Source organism: Pocillopora verrucosa, chromosome 5 (assembly GCF_036669915.1).
Source record: "Pocillopora verrucosa isolate sample1 chromosome 5, ASM3666991v2, whole genome shotgun sequence".
In the NCBI taxonomy this organism is placed as follows: Eukaryota; Metazoa; Cnidaria; class Anthozoa; order Scleractinia; family Pocilloporidae; genus Pocillopora; species Pocillopora verrucosa.
In genome coordinates, this window is record NC_089316.1 from 20,760,554 (window position 1) to 20,781,008 (window position 20,455).

The 20,455-nt window shown below is 38.6% G+C and overlaps 1 protein-coding gene and 1 pseudogene across 7 annotated transcripts in view; one reads left to right on the forward strand and one right to left on the reverse strand.

The window, feature by feature from the left end:
* LOC131777651 (serine/threonine-protein phosphatase 6 regulatory ankyrin repeat subunit A) overlaps positions 1–7,971 on the forward strand; it is a 36,214-nt gene extending 28,243 nt beyond the window's left edge. For 5 of the 7 annotated variants that reach the window (XM_066167008.1, XM_066167013.1, XM_066167011.1 and 2 more), the window contains 3 exons: positions 383–451; positions 4,150–6,234; positions 6,903–7,971. In XM_066167008.1, coding sequence (XP_066023105.1) covers positions 383–451; positions 4,150–6,234; positions 6,903–6,934 — 2,186 coding nt within the window. In that variant the 3' untranslated portion in view covers positions 6,935–7,971. Of the gene's footprint in view, positions 1–382; positions 452–4,149; positions 6,275–6,902 lie in introns of all 7 variants that reach the window. The other 2 variants (XM_066167010.1, XM_066167009.1) reach the window with 2 other exon arrangements.
* Positions 7,972–8,976: 1,005 nt separating this feature from the next.
* LOC131796186 (uncharacterized) lies at positions 8,977–19,298 on the reverse strand (annotated as a pseudogene).
* Positions 19,299–20,455: the final 1,157 nt, after the last annotated feature.

Genomic DNA, 20,455 nt, shown 5'->3' on the forward strand with positions numbered 1-20,455 from the left:
TGGGGAGAACATCCTGGATAAAACAAGAAGGCAGGACTATTGGGGAGGGACTGGGACTCCTAAGGGGTATTAGACTTTTTCCTCTTACATTATATTACATTCCTATTTTGTCGCTTTGGTTTAATCCCTTTATTACTCAAAATTGATCAACATGTAATTTCTCATAACATTGTTACTTAAAGCCTCCTCTTACAAAAAGGGGGCAAGATTGATTTTAAGGGAAAGAAAGTAACATTCAAACAATACAGAAGTGAGAGAGCACAGCGGACGTTAAGACATCCATTATTTCTATTTTCTTCTTTTCTCCTAAATGGAAGTCTATTTGCAGGTTTCCAAACCAGGTAGCATTCCTTAATATGATATTTCTCTCCTTTCTCCACAGAAAAAGCTCGAAACACCACTTTAAAGAGTAAAACAACTGATGGGAATGAAGAAACAAAGTTTTTTCAAGGTGAGTAAACTTTACAACGCATGTCATTAAACCCTTTAACACCTAAGAGTGACTGGCATCTATTTTCTCCTTACAAGATCAGCCCTGATTCAAACATGAAGGTCATGAGAATACGGGAAATGATCGACAAGAAGAAGCTCTTGATTGTTAAACAAATTCTCTATTTCAGAACCTTAAGAAATGTATAGAGAAAGTATGGAGAATATGCATACTGATAGTAGGGTGTAAAGGGTTAATTATAACTGTTAATAAATTCTAATACAAAGAATACAAAGCTGGACAGTGAATACTAGTAATTAGTGATTCAGATGTCATAGAACGTGACTGAACTATAAAAGTTTTCCAAAATGCCAAGGCTTTGAAAAAATTCTTTTCTGTAGCATAACTTTCACATCCTGTCTGGGTTTACGGTTAGATCGCTCCATGGTTAGATCGCTCCAAGTCAGATCGCTCCATACCGAAGTCAGATCGCTCCACTCGAAAGTTAGTTCGCTCCATCAAATAAGTTACTTCGCTCCATACATAAGTTACTTCGCTCCATGAAGAAAACTAACGTGGAAGGTTGATAAAAGACAGAAGGATAAGGGAAATTTCATCATTTATTACACACTGAAACACTTATTTCATCATTGGTAATTCGCTTTGGTGGGTTCAAGTGAACGAATCGTCGATCACTTTATATTTCAGCAACTTGATCGCAAGCAACATCATCAACTATAAACTACAAAGATCAGAAGTAAGTTAGGTTATTAGTTTTCTACGTTCATTACACACTGAAACACTTGTTCCAACATCGGTAGTTCGACCGATCGCAAGACGCAATACACATCATCAGAAGTAGATCAGAAGTAAGTTAGTGTATTAGGTTTCTACATGGAGCGAAGTAACTTATGTATGGAGCGAAATAACTTATTTGATGGAGCGAACTAACTTTCGAGTGGAGCGATCTGACTTCGGTATGGAGCGATCTGACTTGGAGCGATCTAACCATGGAGCGATCTAACCGGATACCCCTGTCTGTAACACTTTGAGCTATTGAAAACAAACCTAGTAGAGGCTTCGCTTTAGCTGTGTTGTTAACGAGCAGTTGGGACTATTTTTGATTACCAATCGTGATGGCAAACAGAACAACTTGACTGAACACTAAAGTGATGGCCAACGGCCAAAACTGGATACAATTAATATCTACCAAGCTTCGACCGCACGTTTAGACAACAATACCGTGAAAAGTTTGTAACTTAAGATCAAGACGGGTGTAACAAACTAATCTCGATTTGTCAATTATGCAGTTCAACTAAGTAAGAAATTTATGTTTTCACAAGGTCTACATTGATAACAGATCGATAACTGAAACGTTTACGTGGTCTTAATTTCCCCTCAAAGTTACAAGTTCTGTCACAACTCTCCTCTTTCTACACCCTCCTTGCATAATTTTGCCTTTCTTAATTTCTTTTAAAATTGTTTGATTTTAGGTGACACTTTTGTGAGCTAGGTCAACTTATCAAACAAGAACGCGAACCCCCCCCCCTCCCCCATCGAATAATCATCCTCCCCCTGTCTCTCACTGTCCAAAATAAATGGAAAACCTGATTCTATCTCCACTTTATTTACAACTACAGTCAAATCAGAACAGTTTATGGTTTCATACTAAAACACCCCCTGGATTAAGCGACTTCCTTTTAATAAGCGCCCCTTCCATCAGCCACAACTTGAGATAATTCGTGCCTGGGTGCTTATTCGAGGTAATGCATGTAAAGTTATTAAATATGGTGAAGGAAAGACCTTCGTGTACCAGTAATTGCTGATTGGGATGAAGCTATATAATATATGTAGTATTTCTGTAACAGTTTCTGGTCTTTCTGCTTTACTTTCAACCTAAAAGGATATGTACGGAAATGCCGGAAGAACTTCATTAATTAAAGCACTATTTGAGAAGAAATGAGTTAGTTCTCAAACATAGAACAATGGTGATCAAAGAAGAGCTATTTATACGTATTCACGTTTGCTTACATGTCGACCAGCACAAATGGATCGAACAAATCAATAATGTTTTCCATGTATCCCTTTTCTACAAATTTCTCGTCGCTCTAATGACTTTTTCAATGAAGCTAAGAGGACACAAACGATTCTCTTACTTATACTTATAGTTAGCACTAAATATAGTAAATGTGTTTAAAATTAGAGCCTTGCCTGAGCCTATTTTGGAATTGGCAAATGTGAAGGGATGGGCGGGGAGGAGATGAATGTAGATTAACACAGAGCAGGAAATTACGGAAAAGAAGGAACTGGCAGTACTGATATTAGACTTTGTACTCATATGTGTAACAGTTGTATTCCATTTGTTTGGTTTCATTCCTTTAATACCCAGTGTTGACAAACGTGTAATTTCTCACAACATCTTAATTTAGAGCCTCTTCTAGCAAGAAGGGGCACAAATTTGTTTTAAGACAGAAAATTGGGAAAGTTGTAAAGCACAACAAAGCCTGCCACGATATGATTTTTTCATAACTGTCAATAAACTTTAATACCAAGAACATAGCTGGTCAGCAAATGCTGAAAATTAATGATTTAAAGTCGTAGAACATAATTTTCATATCCTGTCTGTAACGCTTACGTCAACTGAAATTCAATCAAATCGAGACTTTGCTTTAGGCATTTTGTTAACGAGCTCTTGGGACTTTTGTTGATAACAATGTGTTACAATGATGAAATTAAGAGATCCTCGCAGCTAAGAACACTACTGAAACGAGTAGTTGTAAATTGGACCTGAAAAAAATTCAGGCCTGTACGGGATTTGAACCCATGACCTCTGCGATACCGGTGCAGCGCTTTACCAATTGAGCTAACAAGCCAACTGGGAGCTGGTCAATGAATTGGGTACAAATAAACATCCAAGTGAATGATTTTAGATATATGAAAATTCATATATTTGCACTGCGGTGGAGAGATGAAATTAAGAGATCCTCACAGCTAAGAACACTACTGAAACGAATAGTTGTAAATTGGACCTGAAAAAAATTCAGGCCCGTACGGGACTTGAACCCAACAACAACTACTCGTTTCAGTAGTGTTCTTAGCTGCGAGGATCTCTTAATTTCATCTCTCCACCGCAGTGCAAATATATGAATTTTCATATATCTAAAATCATCATTCACTTGGATGTTTATTTGTACCCAATTCATTGACCAGCTCCCAGTTGGATTGTTAGCTCAATTGGTAAAGCGCTGCACCGGTATCGCAGAGGTCATGGGTTCAAATCCCGTACAGGCCTGAATTTTTTTCAGGTCCAATTTACAACTACTCGTTTCAGTAGTGTTCTTAGCTGCGAGGATCTCTGAATTTCATCTCTCCACCTCAGTGCAAATATATGAATTTTCAAATGTGTTACAAATCGAGATAAGCAACCATTTTCAAGTAGAAGTTTGAAGTGATATAATCTCCTCGCGCGAGGTGATTTTAGCGAGATATGACGCAATCCTTGACCAACCAGAGTGCATGCATCTCTATAGTCACCGGAGCAATTATACCTATCAGTAATTATTATCATAATTAGTATTACTATAATTGTTATTGTTACAAATTCTCTTGTTACTTAATTTTCCTCCTAACGTCCTAGTTCCAAAATATATCTCATGTCTCTACATCCTCCCTAGAGTTTGATGCCAATCTTAACTTCCTTTCACATTATATGATTTTAGGCGGCACTCCTGTGAGCGAGGACAACAAGGAATTGAATCAGTTACACTCTGCTGAAAGAGACAGTAACGTTACTGAGATGAAATTGACGCTGCCTCGCGGATTTTCTGTTGACTCCAGGAACGCAACAGGCAGAACGCCGCTAATGAATGCTGCTTTGAATGGCAACGTTCAAGTGGTGAAAAGTGTAATTAAAAGGGGAGCAGACCCGTCTCTGATGGACAACAGAGGATGGAACACGTTACATTGTGCCGCAAAGGGCGGAGACACTGATATTATATCTCTAATCCATACTCACCTGCCCAACATTGAGTCAAAAACAGGCGAGGATCACACGCCACTAATGGTGGCGGCTTTGTGTGGCAAATTACATGCAGTGAAATGGTTTCTTGAGAAGGGGGCAACTGTAGCCTGTGAATGCAACAGAGGATGGAACACGTTACATTGTGCCGCAAAGGGCGGAGACACTGATATTATATCTCTAATCCATACTCACCTGCCCAAAATTGAGTCAAAAACAGGCGAGGGTCACACGCCACTAATGGTGGCGGCTTTCACTGGCAAATTACATGCAGTGAAATGGTTTCTTGAGAAGGGGGCAATTATAGCCTGTGAAAGCAACAGAGGATGGAAGATGTTACATTGTGCCGCACACAGCGGAGACACTGATATTATATCTCTAATCCATACTCACCTGCCCAACATTGAGACAAAAACAGGCGCGGGCAACACGCCACTAATGGTGGCGGCTTTGTGTGGCAAATTACATGCAGTGAAATGGTTTCTTGAGAAGGGGGCAACTATAGCCTGTGAATGCAACAGAAGATGGAACACGTTACATTGTGCCGCAAAAGGCGGAGACACTGATATTATATCTCTAATCCATACTCACCTGCCCAACATTGAGTCAAAAACAGGCGAGGGTCACACGCCACTAATGGTGGCGGCTTTGTGTGGCAAATTACATGCAGTGAAATGGTTTCTTGAGAAGGGGGCAACTGTAGCCTGTGAATGCAACAGAGGATGGAACACGTTACATTGTGCCGCAAAGGGCGGAGACACTGATATTATATCTCTAATCCATACTCACCTGCCCAACATTGAGTCAAAAACAGGCGAGGGTCACACGCCACTAATGGTGGCGGCTTTGTGTGGCAAATTACATGCAGTGAAATGGTTTCTTGAGAAGGGGGCAACTGTAGCCTGTGAAAGCAACAGAGGATGGAACACGTTACATTGTGCCGCAAAGGGCGGAGACACTGATATTATATCTCTAATCCATACTCACCTGCCCAACATTGAGACAAAAACAGGCGAGGGTCACACGCCACTAATGGTGGCGGCTTTGTGTGGCAAATTACATGCAGTGAAATGGTTTCTTGAGAAGGAGGTAACTGTAGCCTGTGAATGCAACAGAGGATGGAACACGTTACATTATGCCGCAGAGAGCGGAGACACTGATATTATATCTCTAATCCATACTCACCTGCTCAACATTGAGTCAAAAACAGGCGAGGGTGACACGCCACTAATGGTGGCGGCTTTGGCTGGCAAATTACATGCAGTGAAATGGTTTCTTGAGAAGGGGGCAATTGTAGCCTGTGAAAGCAACAAAGGATGGAACACGTTACATTGTGCCGCAAAGGGCGGAGACACTGATATTATATCTCTAATCCATACTCACCTGCCCAACATTGAGTCAAAAACAGGCGAGGGTGACACGCCACTAATGGTGGCGGCTTTGTGTGGCAAATTACATGCAGTGAATTGGTTTCTTGAGAAGGGGGCAACTGTAACTTCTGTTAAGAGTAATGGATGGAATATATTACATTTTGCCGCAAAGGGCAGTGACCCTGATACCATTGATCTTATCCTTACTCACCTGCCGGACATTGAGTCAAAAACAGCTGATGGCAAAACACCTCTTATCATCGCTGTTCTTCATGGTAAGCTGCAGGGTGTAAAGTGTCTTCTTGAGAGGGGAGCCAATCCTTCGGCTAAAGATAATGATGGACAGGACTCTTTACATCATGCATCATCATTGGACTCGGATATCTTTGACTTACTGCTGAGTCACGTGCCTTTAAGTGAGTCAACAATGGGCAATGATTAACTCAGGTTGATGAAGTAAGCTTTACAGCTTATTTTATGTTTGCTTAACTCTTCAATGTCAAAATGTAACTCACTGCTTTGTTAGTTCAGTCAACTTCAAAGCCATTCTTTTTACCAAGTGATCTATTGCTGCAAATTGATGTTTTTTTAACAGGCTGTGTGTTATTTGATATCTTATCGACATGGCCTACTTACAATCTCTACAAGTTGTGAGCTGAGTAACAGTTTCGGTACTGAATAGCTTATGTCGTTAAAGTTGCACTGGAGCCTGGGCTTCCTGTGGCGTATTGGCTGGGCGTAATGATTTAGTTCTATTACGCTAGTTTATTTCAACACTGTGTGCATACAAGCATTTTTCTCAGAATTTGGTTATCCAGCTTTTCAAAGCTTTCATGAAATCAAAGTTATACATAAAGTTACCTGAAAACAAAAGTCAGTGGCATGTGGACAGGCTCTGTCAGAGCATAGCCATAAGCTTAAAAGATATGAATGATCCGAATGAATCCTATGGTGCGGTGTTATTACTGGGCTGCATAAGACGATGTACCAAGATATACAGCCTCTTAGTGCAGCATGTTCTTGTTCAAATGTCGTAGGAATCTTCATTTCTCTTCCTAAAATACTCATTGGTTTTGTCTCTTAGATTGCAGATTGCGTGGTGTTGTCAATATTTGATGTTCTTGTGTGGCTTGTACTATACAGGAAAAACTGTCAGTGTTGGAGATTTTTGAAAATGAACACACTCTGATCACAGCCTGAAGTATATGTCTGTACAATATTGCCGGTGATTTTATTTCTACGTAGTTAAACGTTTTTAAAATTGATATGATGTTATGTATATTTCACAACTATGAGGTTGTTTTTTTTACTAGAAGGCATTAATTTCGAAGACAGAAGTAAAGATTTCTGCAATGTTACCGGCCTCTTTATTTTTTCCTTATTTTAAGACGTTTTGAAATTAATATGACTATGTATATTTTTCACAAGTAAATGAGTGTTCTTTTACCATATAACATTTTTGTATTAAAAAACACGTAATTGTAATATTATAGCTGTGAAGTTTTATGCAAAAGTTGGAAATATGAACGTTGAACAGGTTTATGAACAGGTTTATGTCCCAAGCTAAGAGTGCGTTTTGATAACATTTGTACCGAGCTAAAGTCGAGGTTTTAAATACTATTTTATATAATAGTAAATAGCTTTTACATTTCACGCGATGTACAGAATATCTTATTTTTCGAGGAAATTTGTTGATAGAATACATGAAGAAATTTCTGCATTCTGATTGGTTGCAGTACAGTTTTCAGGCAACACCAATGCAGAAGAGAGCTAATGCAGTGCAGAACATCGTTAATTCAGTGAAAAAACGATAACGAACTTTTTAATCGCTTAAAAAAGAAAGGCACGTCGAAAAATTTCCCCTTTTACTAAACACATTGATTTGACCTAACGCACAATGACGTTTGCAAGGTTTGGATGAACCATTTTGTACGTGTTTTAACCCTCTTGGTTTCTGCGTTATCAGGTGAAGCTATATCGAAAATTAGATCATTTATAAATGAATTAGAAGTGACATGATTTTTCTTAAGCAATTTGAAATGAGTAAGCACTCGTAATTTTTAAAACGACTTCAAATTGCAACTCCAATCGTAACAAATTTTTAGTTAACCTTTGTAAGCGAGGTTATAACATTAGTCAATAAATTTTTATATCACCGAACGAAAGAAAGTGTTGTTTGTCAATGGGAACGACTTTGACATTTCTAGCGTCTGGGAAAGTAGTAAAAAAATCCCTGTTTGGATAAAATATGGAGAAAGGGGAAAGGTGAAAGGAACAAAATTTATATATCGTCTATGGGGAAGGGGGCCTCTTTTTTTTAGGGGGGAATTTTTCGTTTTTTAGCGGGAGGGGAGGTTGGATCAGTTTTCGCCATAAAGTGGTTAATGCATCTAATAAAGTGTATTTTAAGTGAAACCAAGCTGAGCAGAGCCATCTACTTGAGTGAGTTGTTACACTTTTAGCGAACTCTTTGTACGTCGACGATCAACTGGCTGTTGTCGCGAGGCTTCTTTGGAAGTTGAAACTGACTCTTTCGTGGCCGCTGTCGATGTGGAGGAATGACCAAAGTTGCCTGAGATGTAGGCGGTGGCTCAACGGTATGCTAGACTAGAAAATAAAAAGGATTTTTGCTTTTTTCTTTTATTTCTAAGAGGCCTAACTGATATTTAGGTTGTGTGTTCAATACATATTCATTACATCAATGTAATTATATGACGGAGGTAAGGATTGATTTAATCTAGAGCAAGAAAAATTCAATTAAATGAAATTTACATGTCACTGACAAGCTCCTAAGAATATTAAAAGCTTCAGTGGCAAAATAAAATTTTCTAAACTGCATCTATTATTTAGTCTATGTGGTGAAACGAATATTGCGCGGACGAGCGCTGGGTATTTCCACGTAAATTGTTTGGCCACCAACGCGTTTTTATTTAAAGCAGAGAAAATATGGAAAGAGAGAGGAATCCTTGAAATGAGAGTAGAATATAGATAAGGGAAAAAGTGGCAGGGGGAAGGGGCTTACAAACCCGCCTCGATGTTTCATGGAATGCTGAAGGCAACGCTTCGGCTCTTAAATAAAAGGCACTATAGCTTGTATGTTGAAGTTCAGCGGAAATGTCTCCCAGCCTCTTCCATCAGAAATAAGACCACCAGTTGTACTACCCCAAAGCCTTTGTTGCATTACTGGAATTACCTGCTAAAGCAACAGCCACCGCTTCAGTCGCCGCCATAGCTGCACCAACTGTAGCGGATACAGCTACAGATGCTGCAGCAATTTCATAATCCATTCCAGTCACACCAGCCTGAGATACGATTACCTTCTCGGCCAGAGCCATTGCTACGGACTTAAAGTACAGCCATGACACTATACCAATAACATACAATAATGCGGTTTTTAGAACATCATCAGCAGTTTATCGGCCACAAAATGACTTGCCAGCAAATGCTGGACCAGTAATAGCAAAACAGAGAACAAGAAAGCCAACTGAACATATACCAACACGCTGAAGTAAAATAAGAACCTTACAATTATCTACATTACACATATTGTAGATGCCAACGAATAAGGCAACAACGGACAAGGCAATAATTAATAACATAGACAAGCCCCAAGTTGGATTAAACGTGATACCAATTGCAACCCAGTACAAAAGGTGCAACAACAAGTTTATGCTCATCATTAGAGAAAATCTAGAGCAAATTAAATAAGATAATGTGTTCCATGGCTTTAAGTTTTGAAACTTGAACAGCGGTGAAATAACACCGCGAAAAAGTCCAAAACTATGACCACAAAAACTGCATAAAAGTCTGAAGGACTTACCTGTGACTAAATATGCACTACATGTCAGCAGCACGGCGCAAATAAGTGCAGCCTCAGTCACTAACAGGGAATAACACAGAAATGTCACAGAACTAACCAGTGATTTTTCTTTTCAAAATCCAAATTCAGAACAACAACATTTAGCTCCCTAAGAACATAGCTTACAACTCTTCTTGTCGTTAGCACTCACTTCCAAGTATGCCAAGGTAAAGTAGAAGAGTAATGGACTTATTGCAGTTTTTGTGGTCATTGTAACATGTCACATATGACAGAACACCATAAAAGGGCCTTTAAGTAATGAATGCGTCCTGTGGCCTCGATGTCTGGAAAGTGTCCATCTGTGACGCATTGCGCACGTAAGCTTGGATTTACAACAAGATCTTGGAGCTGCAGAATAATCAGACGGTTATAGTATCTGTGAGGAATCTACCTATAAAGTTATGGTAGAATGGATTAAAAAAGGTTTTTATTGATATGTAATGGTAATAGGACTGAGTTGTCGGGGAAAACCAGCCAATTACATCTGGACATTGATGAAGTAAGCGAATATAAACTAATATAATAATCTCATCGAACTGTGTTAATCATTGCCGGTTGTTGACTCAGCAGCCAGTCCAATCACAGTACTGTGCAGCATATTCCATCGTCGTCTATACAGGTTGCAGTTGCCCTCGTATTACAAACCATTTCACTGCATGTCTCTTACCAGCCAAACAAGCTACCATAAGGGGCAAGAGATCCTGCCCTGCGTTTGTTGGGTCAGTGTCTGGCACGTCAGTAAGGATAAGATTAATGACGTCAGTATCAGCACTCTGTGCGGCAAAACATAACACATTCTTATATCCTCTGTTGTTTTTACAGGTTGAAGTCACTTCCTTCGCAAGAAACCAATACAGAGCCTGTCAGTTACCATTCACAACAGGGATCATTAGTGGCGAGAGATTCTCAGCACACCTTGACTCAATGTTGGGCACGTGAGTGATCAGAGCAATAATTTAAGGGTTACCACCCAGTGTAGCATGTTGTAATGAATTCCATCCTCCGTTGTTCATCAGACACAGATCTTAATGTCTGACACAATTTTCAGGATGTTAATTCAGAGAATTTGGTATGAGATCAACTTCTAATCCCCTACTTGATATTTTCTTAATTCTCTTCACTTGGCTGCTTAATATTGTATTAACATTGTGAGGGGAAATTCTGTGTTGGTCACCAATGGAAGTCAAAGGGTTAAACAACCATGCACAGGTAAATAACAAGTCAGTTTTAATAGCATGTTATTATTTTAATAGTGTCTTTATTGTCCATGAATACACATAAAAAGATCATAATCAGACAAACTTGTTACAAGTGAGAATTACTCAATACATCATTTGAATGGGCATCGCGTTATACCAAGATAGAGCGTGACATTTGAGTGTTTTTGGATTGCCGGGCATTGTTGATCGTCTTTCAAATTTCAAATGGTAAATTAAAAAAGCCTTATTTCAACTTGGGTCTCCTGCAATGACTATCAAAACAAAGTTGTCTTTCTTAATTTAGATAGCATGTCTTGCTAGCGTGAGAGACAGGTGTGTAAAAGCAAAACAGTTGACTTAGGGTGTGGATAAAAATGACACTTAGGAGGTGAATGGGATTCAAGGGTGGCCTCCATTTAATCGTGCAATTAGTAAAGGAAGTTGGGGGGGAGGCTGTTAAAATTTGTTTTAACTATAGAGTTGACCGCTTGAACGATGCCATCCAGCACAACTTTCATTTGCTGCTTTCTGCCTGTTGCGTCTCTGGAGGCCATAGACAATCCAAAAGGAAGCGTGGACTTCGTCTTGGTGATGCCACTGTCTCTTTCAGCAGAGTGTAACTGATTCAATTTCTTGTTGTCCTCGCTCAAAGAGATTCCGCCTAAAAAAGCGTTAAATTTGAAAGAAATTAAGGCAACATAATTAAAAAACGATCTAGAGACAAGATTTATCGTGGAACTAGTAAATTTAAGTTTAGGAGAAACATTAGATGACAAGGAAATTTGATTTTTATTCACGAGTAGTTAAGTTTTCCGGTCGATCCGTAAACCTCATAATAGAGTCTCAGAGTCTCAGAGTCTCTCTGGCCATGACCGAGTGCGTCTACGCGTGGATTAAAATGCACGCGTGATCTGCGGAATAAGAGCGGATCACGGGCGTAGTGCACAAACATCAAGGGTGTAACTCGTTCCACCAAAAAGCACCACACGAAGTGCTCGAATAGTAAGGGTGTAGCATAGCTGTCAATACGCACAAACATTTTGATAATTGATTCAAGTGCCAATTGACTGACCCATAGGCCATAAATGTAGATGCGGATAGCTATTTTTGACCAACATACTGTTCTATGTTTGGGAACTGACTAATTTCATTCTTTATTGCTTCAAGGTTTATCTATCTATATAGACTCTCATAAGATCTCTTTTTTGGAGTTTAGTCAAGTAGTGCTTTGATTCACAAATGATAGGATAATAAAGTTCTACGGGTATTGTTTCCATACATTTCCTTATTAGTCGCAACTAAAGCAGAAACAGTTACACAATTTCTAAATTTGTTAAATTCAAGCTTCATCTCAGTCAGCAATTACATTAAGGTCTTTGCTTCACCATAGTTGATTATTCTAAATAATCTAAGATGCTAATAATAATCCTCTAACATTGTGAAAAAAAGCTTAGAATTAAGTTTACTTAGCTTTTATTATCTTTTTAAGAATTCCTTTTCGCTAGACCTTATAGATTTATTGATCTGTTCCTTACAAGCGAGTTTAACTGACAGTTACAATGACTTGTTTAACTCATATGTTTTTAGCATGTAATGAAAAGCGTATTAACTGCGTACGCCGGCACTCTTGTTTGTTCCAGCTCTCTGTTTTCAACTCAAGTTCATTAATAAGTATTGATTTTCTATATAATATATTATTGTTTTCATATTGTCTTCTATTTGTTTTCTTCTACGTTTATTTTGCAATTACCTATCAGATATTAAACAGCAATAAAGTTGTAAAAATAAAACACAACACAGTCTAGACAGCTGTGTGGAGCTTTGCATACACACAGTTAACCCTTGAGCCCCTAAGACTGACTTGCATCTAATTTCTCCTTACTATATCATGCCTATATCAAATGTAAGAGCTAAGAGAATAGGGGAGATGATCACCAACTAAGACAGCTCTTGACTGTTACACAAATTCTCCTTGTCAGCCTCTTTGAAAATGCACGGAGAACAGTATGGAGAATATGCATACTGATGATAGGGTGTAAAGGGTTAAGAGAACATCTTGGTAATAACCTCTCTGTAAGTTAAAAGCATCAAGTTCGAACACTCTGTTGTTTGTAGCAGTCATCTTTCTTCCTGGTGCTGTACCAACGATTCAGGACCTACCAGAAGCAAACTATTCGGAAGTATAAAAACGACTCATACGGTCGGTAGACGAGGATTCGGAAGTGGCCCACCGAACTTCGAAAGAAGTTGAGCTCTTCAGAAGTTAGAGGTTAACAGAGAAAGTACAAAATCGATTTACATGAAAACGTTCCGTTAACTAAACAACAATAACCTTATTGGTTCTCTAAAAACATCTTTTTTCTCATCTAATGAAAGATTATGGGGAAGCCAGTTGTTCGGGAGCCAGCGCTGAACCCATAAAAGACACTGACCTGTCTGAACCTTTGCGTGAATTCGAAACACATCAAAGAAAGAGAATTCGTTGATGTCGGTCTGTAATAACGTGATCTGGAATTTTGTTGGCGCGATATAAAGAACTCTATACAGGATCCCATAATCAACCCTCACGTTCTATAAGGGAATCCATGCCAGCCTCTCTTAATGCTTCCTTTGAGAAACCCTTCACAGCAGTGAAAGTACATTCAAAGGTCAGTAGAACAATATTTATTATTTTTAGTACAACTTAAAAGATCCTGATATCAGCTTCAAAAATATCTTCTCAGTAGTTCAAATCGAAGAAAACACAAACAGGGTTGGATAATTATGAAGGCCACACAAGGAAATGTACATGGTACAACTTTTTTATTGATGAAAATGCTTCGGAGATGAAGGAAAGCAATACATAAATATCTCATAAAGAACGGGCACAACCACCATTGAAGTAAGACACAAATAACTAAGATCTGCATTAACATGAACCTTCGTTTGTCTCAAAGGTTTAGCGGTTTTAATCCAGTGTAAGACGACCCAAAATCCGCTGGAAAAATGTTTCGGATACTGCTTACCGCGCAAGATGGCACAGCGACTCTGAAGTTTTTACCGAGATAACCCCAACATCAACGAACAAGCTATCTGTAGGCAATTTAGCGAAATTTCCTGCCAGGAAAGAAGCGAAAAACAACTAGCTGTAGTACTGTATTATTAAATCAATTGCAGAAACAACGCAAGCAAATCGATCTAAAAATGTAACAAAACAGATGAAACAGAAAACATTTTGCTTACTCGTTTCCGGTGTGATTATCTGCCTTACGGCTGCCTGTACGCACAATAGGCCGTCTCCAGCACCCAGAAATCGAGGTAAATTGACTGAAAACGTGGATGCTCAGTGATACATCTTATCTGGGTTTTAGGCCCTTGCTCCTCTACTTTCTGCCACGATTGCCCGATTTCCGTACAACAAACACTTTCATGAGTTGTCGGCATTGGTTGACAAGTTCCACACTCGCACTTTTGATAATTTTATATAAAACACCCTCAGAAGCTCAGGTTTAAAAAATCTCTGTTGCACTCTATTAGATTGTACCCTTTCTTTATTGGATTTTTATGTCAAATACAAATAAATCACACAGTAAATTAAATACCAGTCTGAGTTTCCGAGGAGGTCGCATCACTGTCAACATGTTCTGAACTGTCTTCGTGCGGATCGCTTCGGTGAACCCTACGCGGCTCATATTGTTAAGGACGTGGCCCAGACTCTCCTAAAGATTCTGGATTATCCCCATCGCTGTCGTGTACTACGCTTAAGGCATTCGAGTCACTATCCTCTGAAAAAACATCTTCCGAACTCCCGTTACCGACACGAACTCCCAGACCAGTTCTATTGGGAAATATATGTTGCGCAATATTTTAGTTCCACCACTAACGTCACGACTTCTCGCTATTGTTTTTACCGGAAGTGGAATTTCAGTTGAAAATGCCGATTTTCTCCTAAAATAAGTCGAATTGGACAAAACGAATTTCATATTCGTTTTCAACGCCACTTTTTACATAAAAAAAACATGTATTTTTGGGTTTACATGCCCTTTATGGCCAGGCGCTATGCCACCACAATGTCTCCCTCTAAGGTAGAACAAGAACAAAGATATTGAATGTAAAAATTGAGTGTTCACAGAAGATAAATGAATTAAATGATTCTGATCTGTCATCATGCAAACTCCACCCTAAGCTTTGCATTCTGTGTAGATCACACAATGCATAAAAAAATCCATTTCAGGTTCCTCCATGACTTTCCAATTACATTCTATACGGTTTTAATTATTAGTGAGAGGAATACTTTCAAAATTATGAACTTTTAATATACAAAGCCATTAACAACTTGTCATGATTATCTCTACAGAGCCCAGTCATGGTACTGCACATACAAATAATATGGTGCAATAAAGTTACAGGTGTCATCACACCACTGTACTTGTCTACATCTGTAGACAACAGATTTCACATGTTTATCTTAGTAAACGTTTTACTACTGGAAACAATTGTAGTTGTGAATACCTTGAGGTCCTTTTCAGTTAACTGAAGTAATAATTATCTTATCATTTCCTTATACATGTACTTAGCAAATTAGATTACTTTTCTTGGAATTTTTGCAAGACTAATGCCATGCCTCTGAATTGATTATAAGTTGGTCAACAGTGAGTTAACTTTAATAAACAAAATGGATTGCTTGCGAGACCACTGAAATAACCGATCATGAGAACAGCAAATTAAATAGCAGGATTACAAATCAACTCTTGATTAGTATTTGATCCGATCAAATACAAGTAAGTAAATGAAACTAGTCAAAACTTTTCCGCACTGACCTTGCCACCAGCCTCACCAATGCACATAATCCCTACCTTTTATCCTACTTGCATTATTCCATAAAATGGGCTTTCCCACACCGACATACAAATCACCAGAACAAGGCTAAAACATAGCAAATTCGAAGAACTGCGTTTCTTATCGCCGCCTTGTGTAGCAGTTGATTTGCAACGCTATTTACAGCTTGGTAACCCGGCACAAGGAGAAAGTACACGTGGGCTCTTCAGCTGGAGTTTGAGAGAGGAACAGGAAAAAGGAAACGACTCTTGCATTTTGGGAAAGCTTTTAAACTCTTTATGGTGGCCAGTTTACGTTACCGTTTTTGTTCAGGTGGAAAGCCCCTAGTTCGAACGGGATATGGAAATTATTCTGTGGATTTGAATCCTTTTTAGGGCCTCAAAAAGTTCGGGGTTACCATAGAATCAGTAGCTGGGATATGCGTATGTGCAGGTAAACGTTCAATCCATAGTGGGGAGTTCGGAAGCAAACCTTTTCTTCCTCAACCTATTTTTGGAGCTCGAAGCCACCGTAGGAAAAGGAACAGTTTCGGGTTACAGGTTTTTTCACTTCGAGATTACAAAACTATCCATAACATTACTGTAAGATGCCGAGAAAAACGGCATGTTCGTAGTTTAATCGTTACTTTTCCTTACATAAAATGCCTGCCCAACACTAAAGTAAAAACTGCAGTACAAAGGAAATATGTAAAAAATTAAAATACATGGACAATCAATAAGAATGAAAGTGAGTTTCATACTTAGACTACAGTAACATCATCATACTATGGAAACATTGAAGTTTGTGACTTAATAAAACTGACTCTATTGCAATATTGTCGTAAGATTTTCTCAACGACATACATCCAAGTCTCGGAGAATCATAGCACTAATTGCAAAGAGGGAAAAAAGAATAGTTGACAAGGGTCGACAAAGGGTTTTCCTTCCTGGAAATTTGATGGGATTTTCCTAAAATGTTTTCAACTCAGACGCGTAAAAATGAGTCCTTTGGCAATCTGACGCGGTGAAATGCCGAGGGATTAAACGTTTTTTAAAACGTCAAAAGAATGACAATCGCATGCTTATTAATTCACGAAAATATAAAAAGAGAATTTAACGAAGTGTTAGCACTACCTGTGGGCAGAGAGAGGAAAAAATTTTGCCTGCCCTAAGAACCAATCGGGTCGCCGGCCTCGTTACTATGCCCTCCTAAAACAAATTTTGTTTTAAGAGTTCATAGTAACGAGGCCGCGGATAGATGGAATCTTACAACCCTAACATAACTTTACAATTCTTGCAGCCTGACTGACAGCTACACCGTAACCATTGCTAAATGAATGGCATAAGACAAAGACAAACCTAACAAAAGACAAAGAGTGGTTTACAAGATCAAGTTTTCTGACCGCCAAGGCCCGATATCTGAAACACTAAGTGAACACAGACAACTGAAAAAGCACAAAAACTTAGCTAGCCTGTAGTCTTTCTACAGAAATGACCCTCGTAGAGCTAGGGTTGTAAAGAGATACCTGTTTGTTACGGAGGGTATAAACTTTTCATTTTCAAACTACGTAGGAAAGCATTGTTGTCGCGAACGGTGACTAACCATTTGAAATATGAAAATTTAATCCAGAATCCTTCTCGAAAGCTTAGAGAAAACTTGCATAAATTTTACATTGTCTAACACTAACACCCAAAAATCAAAAACTGAACGGGATAAAGAGGTTTTAACTCGGTGGCCTCGTGGCACCGTTCGAGGATGACGCCACCGCGCATGCACGAAAAACTTAGATGTCCCGTATAGGGACCCAGGTGACGGCCTGGCGTCGACCAGTCGCAACAGCATATTGCTACACAAACCACTCAAAATGTATCAGTGAGGATGATTCCGAAATATTTTTGTACAAAAGAAAAATGTGAACGTAACTGTTTAGGAAAAGTGGGATTTAAATTTTCTTGAATGAGTGCCTTTTGTTTCACGGACATTTTTAATTATTTCTACCATGGAAAATTGTCAAATACTTGTGAAAAAAATACTTCGTGGCTAATAACATGTTGCGTTTCGTCTCAGCTCAAAGAGACTCATCAGAAACCTTTCGGAATTTCTAGGCAAACTGTTTGAGCATTGCGCTAACATCTTGAATTCGCGAATGGGACTTTGTGTGTTAATAAAAAATAGCTATTTGAAATACTTACAGCAGCCAGTACAGTTTTAATCATTCTTTTCCTGTCTTTTACAGAAACATTGCAGCAAAAGTATGGAATCGTGATGTTTAGTTCTTGCGTGCGTGGAGTCACCAGTATCGAGACAAGGGATGAGATCTCCAGGAAAACAGCGGGAAAAGCGGCATAAAGGCTTCTCAAACTCCATGTGTATTTCATTACAGCAGGTATGGAATCGTTGCCTGCTTTATATGGTCTATTCTGACCATATATATTGACGAAGACTAGGACTAAGGAAGGCTCATTTGCCAGACATAAGGCGGATTCGATGTTAAAACTGTTCACATATGATGCTAAGGATCTGTAGATGTCAGCATAGGTTCCAATACAAATAGTAGCGTTGGCGCACTCACTTATTACGTCTGCTCTGGTGCAAATCACAAGACTGCTGATTAAATAAAAGACAAGGTAGACAATTATGGATGTCCTTTGTGTCACATACGCCATTTTCTCTCTGATTGTTGATGGGAGGGTATTCCTGTACCAAAAGAGTTAAAATGAACTAAGGTTAGAACCTTTTTAGAAAGTTATAGAAGCAGATAAATCGTGAAAGGCAAATCGTGTCTCATCCAAAACCCTCCGAACACCCCCCCCTCAGGCGACCGGTCCATACATTCCCCCCACCCCCCTCAGGCGACCGTCCACACTATTTCAAGTTCGAGTTGTCAAAAGTTTAAGACAACAAATGACCAGAAATAAATACAAAAACGTTTTACCTGATTTCTCTTCATATAGTGTGTATTTTATAGGAAAATTCATTACCTGACGAGCGAATTCTGAGTTAAATTGCCCGCGAAAACCGATATCGCATGAATCGCGAAGCGATGAGTGCGATATCGGTTTTCAAGTGCAATTTAACGCGGAATTCACAAGTCAAGTAATGGATTTTCCTTGAATCTTATAATTGCATCAAAATAAGAAAAAATGAAAACAAAAGTAATATTGTTTGTTCTTATCCTAAGCGCGTGCCCCAGAAAACCATTTCAAAGTCAACTGTCAGAACTTTCATTGCGATAGCGAATAAGAAGCAAGGTTAGTGGTACACATTTGAATCTTCGACAACTTTATTTTTATCTTGTGCTTGTTTTTACATTTGTCTTCAAACTTTTTAACAAGCTTCACACTATTTTAAGGATAATAGTGGTATTTCACTGAATTTACAAGCCGTTTATCTTTAACATCTTTTTCCAAATTTCCAAATCATTTGCTCAAAAAGGAAATTAATTTACACCTTTTGTCTCTCTTGTGGCAAAACTGAAAGAAATGAGGTGTCCAACCGAGAGCGCTGAAAGTTTAACATCGCGATTAAAGGTATTTATTTCCTCTTCTGTATATATGACAATCGACCTTGGCACTTCTTCCGTTGTCGCTTCTTCGTCTTGTGCAATGGAACTCTTGCTTGCCATTTTCTAGGCCGTGTTCACAGGATTTTTTCGCTTTTATGCCTCTCCAAGAATTTATAGTTCATTTTAAAACTGGGAAGAACTTCTGACTCACTTTGCAAAACACTTTTGTTTGTTTTTGGCTCTTCAAAAGGTGACAATGGTTTTGATAACAGTTTAAAATGACATCGTAGAAAACTTTGTTACAATTTGGCGTTAGGTTTTATATTTACGTAGATGCGAAACAATATCACTTAGCCTCGTTTTCAACTCGCAATTCCACGCTACATACTTCGCTTCGTTGGCCAATCAGAATGCGAGATTTTATTTAATTATGTAATTCTAATCAAAATAGGCGGAAGTGTTTAAAAAGTGTTTAAAAAAGCACGTTAGGGGACAAGGAAGAAGCAAGGTGACATGAATTTGCAATGTGATAAAATAACGTGGCTTTATGTTCATGTAAATGTGCCAAGCATGTGCACGGTGTTTTTTGTGTTTCGCTTGTACATAATGCTTTTATTAAAGAACAAAATACAAAACTATTGTTTGTGATTGAAGGCGAGTTTCTAAAGCGTTACTTTCGTTTTCGAGAAATGAATTTTTTCGTTCGACCGCTGAAATATGCAAATTTTCACCCTGAATATTTCTTGAGTTCCGTGACCTCGTGTAACGAATTTACTTGACCTCCAGTGTTTCTGTCAGCATAATCCTTTGTTTTATCATATAACTTAATCCCCTGTCATTATTGAAGCTGGCAAAGAATTTTTTTTTTCTGGTGAATATTTTTGTCCGATATACTTTATCTATGTCGAAAAGTAGCATCAAAACAAAGACAGTTTTAACAATGACCGATATGACAGAATCTACTGAGCTTCTAGCTTTTAAAAGACAAAAGGATCTTTGTGTATTTGTTTTGTTCTATCGTGAGACGAACTCAAAGTCCAGCAAAATTTACTTGCTAGCGACTATGAAATATACATGGTGTGCCTACTTGTCGCCACCGTTTATTGGCATATCGAGGCATAAATCACTACAATTTTTAAAAAAATCTAACATAACACTCTTACCTTGTTTATTTATGATTTTATTGGACCAATAAGCTGTTTCGGTCATTATATTACACTTGGGTATTACTTTTTGCCAGGAGCCCAGGTTCCAGCTTGCTGGAGGTCGTCCACGAA